This window comes from Mustela nigripes, chromosome 2 (assembly GCF_022355385.1).
Source record: "Mustela nigripes isolate SB6536 chromosome 2, MUSNIG.SB6536, whole genome shotgun sequence".
NCBI classification, from domain to species: domain Eukaryota; kingdom Metazoa; phylum Chordata; class Mammalia; order Carnivora; family Mustelidae; genus Mustela; species Mustela nigripes.
This window is the reverse complement of record NC_081558.1, coordinates 77,648,339-77,656,879: the sequence shown is the minus strand read 5'-3', so window position 1 is coordinate 77,656,879 and position 8,541 is coordinate 77,648,339. Positions and strand designations below refer to the sequence as shown.

The following is an 8,541-nucleotide window of genomic DNA, read 5'->3' as shown; positions in this document are numbered from 1 at the left end:
TTCACCTTAATTGGAATTTCTTTTTTCACATTTATCCTTATAATAGCTTCAAGTTATTATATACTATATAGTATTTTGACTTTTTTTTTTTTTAAGTAACACCACTTTTTGTTCTCTTTCAAATAAATTCTTAGGAGGAAACCCAGTACATAGAAAGCACAAAAGTGGATATGCTGTAGAATTTAAGCGGGGGAGAGGGGGGGGGGTGGGCAGAATGCCATCAGCTTAGCCTGTGCCTTAACAGAGGTAATGGTCACCAGGTATCTTTGTGGGGAATATGCAAACACAGTGTGAAAACCAATGCCATAAAGTTCATGCTGGTGATAATGCAATCCAAGGAATCATAGAAATCATTTTGAGGGTAATTCAGTAAGTTATTGTTTAAGTCACCTGAAATTTAAAGCATTCCAAATTACTATTTACCAATACTCCTGTTGAAGTTCTTAAGTACAGTCTCTCTTGGATATCACCATTTATGCAGCTGGTTAAGAGAGTTTATTATAAGTGACTTCAACTCATTGTTTTCCCTGTCTGCTTCTTCTACTAAGTCAAGTTGAAAATATTTTGATTTTTCAGTTCCTTTAGAAAAGTTGAAGATAGTAGGCTACTCTTAATCTCTTTATACTTTTTAACATCATGTCAACTCAAGGGTGTTCTAGTTTTAAATTAGCATTGAACTTTCCATTCCTTTACTTGATTTTTTTTCCTCCAAAATAATAATTAAAAAAAATTTTTTTTTTTTTTTAAGATTCCAGCTTTATTAAACACACCATTGTTAGAGTTGACACATGGGGGCACTATTCTTAAATGGAATAGAAAAAAGAAAAAACCCATTAAATTTCGCTGGGATTAAAGTCTGTAATAGGGAGAGGAGGTGAAGCCTTTGAGGAATTGGTATGGTGATTCACTATTGTGTAAGTGCATTAAGTGACTAACCAACATTTATTGAGCACCTGTTTATACAAAGTAGTGTGATGGAGGACTTAAGAGCTTGTTAAAGAAGTAGGAAAGACAAAACTTATGATCATACCTTACACACAGACAGCCCTAGAACTGATGAAACAAAAACGTTACTGTGAAAAGAAAAATAAAGTCATTTGGTAAAAAAAAACAAAAACAAAAAAAAACACACAAAGCACTGCATATATACTAACCAATAAAGTGTATGTGTTTATTCATTCATTTCATAATTCAGTCATTCACCAAATATTTATGGAGTGACTACCAAATGCCTGGCACTGTGCTGAGTACTGTGAAGCAGTGAAGTAGATAAGCACAGGCCTTGCTTTCATGATGTTACAATGAGTTTACAGCCGTGGTTATATCAGCATTAGCATCACCAGCAAGAAATACAGTACTAAATCATTTTGTGGCTATTGCAGTATCAAAGACATTCTTACCCCTTTCCAAACCAAAGGAAAGGAGATCAGAAGTAGAAATAAAAATTAAATGACTTTTTGGTGGTTTTACTTTTCTACAAGATTTTAACTGATTTGTCACTTCTTATGCAAGATAATCTTGTGCTATTACAAGAGAGAAAAAACAGCACATTAAAACTGTATGTTTCAAAGGAGTTTGGGTTCAAAAAATATATTGTAGATCCTTTCACATTGTAATTTCAACATATTCCATAACAATGAAAAGGGACAGCAGGTTTGGATAGTTCTCTCAAGTTTTAGTTATTTTATAACAACATGTGTTTAATTCCTCTTAAAACTAATGAATAAAGTCATGCTAAGAAGGTAGTACCTTGTTAGTAGTAGTAGTAGTTAGTAGTAGTACCCAGTATGACTTTGAATAGGATCAAGACTCAAGGTCATACTGGGCTTTCCTAAATTATTTTATGCAAAGTATATTTCAAAACTCGTTTAAGTCTAGTACTAACCAGGAAAAGATAAACTTAACCAAAATTCTCTAGAACTGAGAATGAAGGGAGAGCACTCAGAAACAATCATTTTAAGACACACTGTTCAGAAAGAAACAAATATGGCTGGGAGGATCAGATGCAAATTATATCATCAATCCTTTATCTAAAAAAAAAAAGGACACAAACCTCACACCTGGGATAGCACATAAGCAACAGAGGACATCTAAATAAATATCTTGCTGCTTTCTTTTTTTTTTTTTTAATATTTCATGTTATATTTTCCTTTATAGATTTACAGCTCTAAACAAATGAAGTTACTGTATTTTTTAGACACTTAGCAATAAATGTCTACAATTTCTATTTTTGTCTCCATTGTTGTTAGACATTACACATGGCATTTGGAGCCCTGCCCCAGAACCAGTAATTTTTAAAAAGTAAAAACGCTTTATTATTACAAAAGTATTATTTATTGTAGACGAGATAGTAAATAAGACTAAGCAAAAACGGGGGAACTTCACAATCATTGTACATCCTTGCAGATCTTAAAAGACACACATACACACACACATATTTTAAAAGGTGTAATATACTATTTTGTAACCTGTATCTCCTGACATGGTTTCAACATCTTTCCGCATAATATTCACTTACAAAATTATTTTAAATGGCTGCACAGCCTTTAGGTGTACTACAATAACCCATTTCCAGATGTCGGGCACTTCGGTTAGTTCTACTTTACTATTACAAACAACTTCGGGAGGCAGAGTACTAACTTTGAGGCTACAATAATTTCCTTAATTCTTTCCAAGGACTTCAGTAGACTATGACTGCGTCCCTTTTCCCAGCAGACAGAAATATTTGGACATCATCATTACTCCCCTCCCCTCGCCAAAATCCTTTCCTGATGGGCAAAATATCTGTCTCATCACGTCCCAGGCACGTTCTTGGTTATCATCCTGTCCCTGAGATCGGCAGAGGGGCGTTTCCACCCCCGCAACCGGAGCCTCGCCGCCGCCCGCAGTCTGACCTCCACCAAGGTGACGCGGAAGAACGGCCCCCGGCCGCGCCCAGCTCAGACACAGCGCGTGCGCGCGCATGAGCGGCCGGGCGTGTGCAGACAGCGGCTGCGCGGCCGGCGTGAGGCCTCGTGAAGGTATCTGCTGCTGGCTACGCTTCTCCTTCTGCTCCTCCACCGCCGCATCGGGTGTGGGTTGAATCGGGAAGGGGGAGTTTGATGGCCTGGGCCTGGTTTCCTTTCCTCTGGGCGTGCTTTCTTCGGGGGTGTGTGTGTAGTGGTGCTTGAGAGGCGGGGTGGGGAGTTGGCCACGCCCCTTCACTCCCAAACCCCGCCCTGGGTTAAAGCCCTAGTTTTCGCCATGTTTTTGAAGACCAATAAAGTTCACCTAGCCCTGCTTCAAGAAGATAGGCCCTGGTGTTTTTTGTGTCATCGACACCAGAAATACTACCTGGAATAAGGCCTCGGTAATCCTGATAAAGGATGCTTTCTGCAGTCCATAAAAGGCTGGGACTGCCTGTTTTTCTTGGTGTAATTCTGTTGTGAATTAAAAGAATCATTTCACCTCTCTGTCTTGGAATGTCTGAGGGTACTTAACAGTCTAAAAAGAGAACTCCAAACGGTTTGATGATCAGTCTAAATTAAAGTGATGTTAACGTTGTTTTCCGTGTCTTCATTAACAGCTCCCACCGAGCACCAGAAGGGAATCGGCTATCGTTTGTTAGGCCTACAAAGTATCTAAACAACAGCGATTACCTCCAGGACGTGCTGTGATCTGTTACAGGAATGTGTTTCTGATCGAATCTCAATCATGTTGTCAAACTGCTTGCAAAATTTCTTAAAAATGACAAGCCCTCATGTATATCCAAGATTATGCCAGCGACTAATAGGAAGTAAAAGGAGGTTTTCCGGAACCGTGCCAACGTTCAGATTTCGTAGGCGGGTTGTCATTACAGGCATTGGCTTAGTGACTCCTCTGGGTGTTGGAACTCAGCTGGTATGGGATCGTCTCATCCGAGGAGAGAGTGGAATTATTTCCCTGGTCGGTGAGGAGTATAAGAATATCCCTTGCAGTGTTGCTGCTTATGTGCCAAGAGGTGGTGATGAAGGTCAGTTCAATGAACAAAACTTTGTGTCCAAATCCGATATCAAGTCCATGTCTTCTCCAACCATTATGGCCATTGGGGCTGCAGAGTTAGCCATGAAAGATTCTGGCTGGCACCCTCAATCAGAAGCTGATCAAGTGGCGACTGGAGTTGCAATTGGCATGGGAATGGTTCCTCTTGAAGTTGTTTCTGAAACTGCTTTGATGTTTCAGACAAAAGGTTATAGTAAAGTCAGCCCGTTCTTTGTCCCTAAGATTCTGGTCAATATGGCAGCAGGCCAGGTCAGCATTCGGTATAAACTCAAGGGCCCCAATCATGCAGTGTCTACAGCCTGTACCACAGGAGCTCATGCTGTGGGAGACTCCTTTAGATTTATAGCCCATGGTGATGCTGATGTGATGGTGGCTGGAGGCACAGATTCTTGCATTAGTCCTTTATCTCTTGCTGGGTTTTCCAGAGCTCGTGCTCTGAGCACAAACCCTGATCCTAAGTTGGCATGTCGACCATTTCACCCCAAAAGAGATGGTTTTGTAATGGGAGAAGGTGCAGCTGTGCTGGTGCTGGAAGAATATGATCATGCCATTGAACGAGGGGCGCGGATCTACGCAGAAATTTTGGGCTATGGACTCTCAGGTGATGCTGGTCACATAACTGCGCCTGACCCTGAAGGAGAAGGTGCCTTAAGGTAAAGACTTGTTTTGGTTTTTTTTTATTTCAAGATTTATTTCCCTTTTTGAGCAGGCGCACGGGGGGGGGGGGGGGAAGGGCAGAGGGCGAGGGAAAGAATCCCAAGCCGACTCCACATCGATGCAAGAATCCCAGGATCCTAGGACGCCAAGATCACAACTTGAGCTGAAACCAAGAGTGGGCTGCTCAACCTACCGTACCACCCAGGTGCCCCAAGACTAGTTTTATTTAAAATATTTCTTCAAAAAAGACATTTTATTAGACTTTCAAATTAGGGAGTCCAGTATTGTAGTATCTGCCCGTGGTAAACAAAATGGTTTTGAATTCTTTGCTTTAACATATTTGAAATATTTGAAAGCATTTGAACATCCTTAACAGAAACTGGATTTTAGTTAAGGCATGTAAATTTGTGAAGAGGGCCATGTGTGTCTTTGCCAATTTTTCATACTTCCAGTTGTGCTTAACAGCTGTCAGAGTGCTCCCTCCCACAGTCCTCCTCTTTGGCCCTTCATCATCTCAGACAGCAAAGTCAACCCTTTCTTCTAGTTGTGTCTGGCCTCTGTGCAATTTCAACTGGGTTCTGCTGTTACTAAATCAGTACTTTCTAACTTTTCACCACCCAGGGATATTAAAATGCAGACTCTGACTCTGGGCCTGGGGTGGTGCTAGAGATTCTTCCTTTCTAACAAGCTCAAGCGGATGCTGATGCTGCTGGTCTGAGAACCACAATTTGAAAAGCAAGTTGATATCGCAGAAGAGATAGTTAAGTTAAAAAAATCCCTGTTAATGTGTTAGCTAATGGATTAGCCTGCTTAGATCATATTATGTTTTAACCAGTTTACTTGGCCAGGGGTTGGCAGAGCTTTTCTGTAAAGGCACAAATAGTACTTTCAGCTTTGTGGGCCATAGGGTCTCTGTCACAATTATTCAAATCTGTCTTCTAGTGTGAAAGTAGCCATAGACAATACATAAATGAATGGAAGTGCTCCAGTGAAGCTACAGTTGACCTTTGAACAATGCAGGGGTCAGTGGCACTGGCCCGCTGTGCAACCAAAAATTCCATGTATAACTTTTGACTCCTCCCAGACTTTACTTATAGGCTACTGTTGACAAAAAGCCTTACTGATAACATAAACAGTCAATGAACATGTATTTTGTGTATGTATTTTATATTGTTTTCTTACAATAAGGTAAGCTGGAAAAAGAGAAAGTTATTTAGAAAATCATAAGGAGGAAAAAATGCATTTACAGTACAGTAATATAAAAAATCCACATTTAAGTGGACCCACACTCTTCAAAGCCATATTATTCAAGGGTCAACAGGCATCTGGCCAGGGCCATAGTTTACTGGCCCCTGAATTATGCTTTTGAGTTTTACTAAATTGTTGGTGCTAGAAGTGTCAAACAGTAGCCAGCTAGATGAAGAACAGTTATATTTAGGTGAAACCCTTCATCACACTTCAAATTACACCAGAGCTACCTCTTAAGGAAATATACGCAGTCCAGAGATTAGGAACTAAAACAGAAGGTGTTGATGTTGATGATGTTTTCAAAGATTCTTCTAGAGAAATGTTTTATTTTCTGATTTGTTTGTTTGGTTTTGCTTGGTGTTGTACTTCATTTATTTAGCATTCTTACAGCCTAAATAGAATTTTGAAAAGTTATTTGAAGCACCAAAGTAATGGTGCAGCCATTTTTAGATTATTGAGAAATATGCCAAGTTTTACATTTAAATGTGCGAGAAAAAATTAAAACACAGTTATACAATTTTTTACCACTTTTGGAATCACTACACACTACATACATACACACCCTCCCATTGATAAAAAATTCCTAGAAGAAAAACTATTCTAGGTTTGAGTCAACATGGTTTTTCCTCCAGAGAAAAATACCAATTCAAATAAATGGAAATATATTTTGTTAGAGATTATAAAACCTATAGGCCTGTGTCTTTATCTCATGGTGTTGAATCAGTCCAGGGTATTGGGGGTTACTCCTTATTCCCATGCAGGTGGCATTCTAATTCATCTGGTAATCCAAGTTGGGGTTCTGTTACTAGAGGAAAGGATTCTCTTCACCTAGCATATATGTTTATTTTTTTCTTATAAGCCATATAAAGACTCCTGTGTTCAAATTAAACTTAGTTCTGATGAACTTCTTTCCTTATTTTATTAGATGTATGACTGCAGCTGTAAAAGACGCAGGTGTACAACCTGAAGAGATATCCTATGTCAACGCGCATGCTACTTCCACCCCATTGGGAGATGCTGCTGAAAACAAAGCTATCAAACATCTTTTCAAAGACCATGCACCTGCCCTTGCAGTTTCTTCAACTAAGGGAGCCACAGGACATCTGTTGGGAGCTGCAGGGGCAGTTGAGGCAGCTTTTACTGCTCTGGCTTGTTATTATCAAAAACTACCACCTACTTTAAACCTGGATTGTACAGAACCAGAATTTGATCTCAATTATGTTCCACTAAAGGCACAGGAATGGAAAATTGAGAAAAGATGTATTGGACTCACCAATTCCTTTGGTTTTGGTGGTACTAATGCAACACTTTGTATTGCTGGCATGTAGTACAAATAATTTGTAATTAAATATGATTTAAAAAAATATGAACTATATTAAATGGAGAAATAAATGTTTACATAAATATATCAATATGTATCTATATATCGATCTGTATCAATACCCAAATACCCTTCATCTGTATCAGGGTTTTTTAGCCCTGCCACTATCGATATTTTGGACAGGATAATTCTTTGTTGGGGCGAGGGGAAGCTGTCCTGTATATTATAGGATGCTGGGCAGCATCCTCACCTTTACCCACTAGATTTCAGAGGCACCATCTTCTCTAGTTGTGACAACTAAAAATGTCTTTAGATGTTGCTAGGTGTTTTCTGGGTGGCAAAATTGTCCCCATATGAGAACCACTGATCTCTATTTTCCTAATACTCTAGGTCAAACAATTCTTTGATGTTTCACCTGCTTTTGTATCTTCCAGTAACATTTGGTGAGTAGCTGTTCTGTGCTAGGCTAGGTAATTGCATTGCACAACTCTAGGCTTACCATTCCCATGCAACATAAGGAGAAGGAAGACACATAAAACTGGGAGTTTGCCTCATTGATCATTACCCCCTTCTATCCATTTAGCTCTCTTTTCTTCGTATTATCTATTAATAGCTCTCTTTTCTTCGTATTATTACAGAGATGCAATAAATTAGTGGAATTTCCCTAAATGTCCAAGTCATGAGTTCTCTGAAAGAAGGAAGTAAAATTGGTTTGATGTTTCGTACTCCTTTTGTAATTATGGTGGCATCTAGTCATTGAGGGAGATAAAGGTACTTGGGAAGTGGAGCAGAACTTGGTGACTTAAGCCACATTACCTCAACCCACCTTTATTATAGCTATGGTAGATAATTTTTGTGTCTGTCCCCCACAAGTGCTGGTGGTGTCTCTAATTTTCCATGCTGGGGCTTTTTCTAAAGATCTTTTGGGATCTCATTCATCCCCATCTGGCTGGAAGTATTGGGAAAGGGACAGGGACAAGCTCCCTAGAGCAGCAGTCAAAACCAAAAAGGATGGAATTAGTGGTTAAGTGTGTCAGCCTCCTCCCAGAGGGATATCTAATGTTCTCCCCAGTTCCTCAGAGGGTTTCTGGTCAGATAAAACTTCAGTGCTCAGGGCATTACCCAGTTCAATAACCTCTTCCCTTGCTTTTTCCCCCTTCCCTTTATTCCCTTTCTGATTTTTAATCCTACTCCCAGGAATCACTCCCCAAACAAACAACCCTGTGTTAGGCTCTGCTTTGTGGGAGACTCAAACTGAGCAAGAAGTGGGTGTTAAAATGGGGGTTTATAGAGCA

At 39.7% G+C, this 8,541-nt stretch overlaps 1 protein-coding gene across 1 annotated transcript; it reads left to right on the top strand.

Moving 5' to 3' along the window:
* Nucleotides 1-2,931: 2,931 nt before the first annotated feature.
* On the top strand, nt 2,932-7,337 carry OXSM (3-oxoacyl-ACP synthase, mitochondrial). Its single transcript, XM_059390832.1, has 3 exons — nt 2,932-3,020; nt 3,566-4,673; nt 6,851-7,337. Exons 2-3 carry the CDS (start codon nt 3,694-3,696, stop codon nt 7,251-7,253), a joined length of 1,383 nt encoding a protein of 460 aa, XP_059246815.1. The 5' UTR covers nt 2,932-3,020; nt 3,566-3,693; the 3' UTR covers nt 7,254-7,337.
* The last annotated feature ends 1,204 nt before the right edge of the window (nt 7,338-8,541 follow it).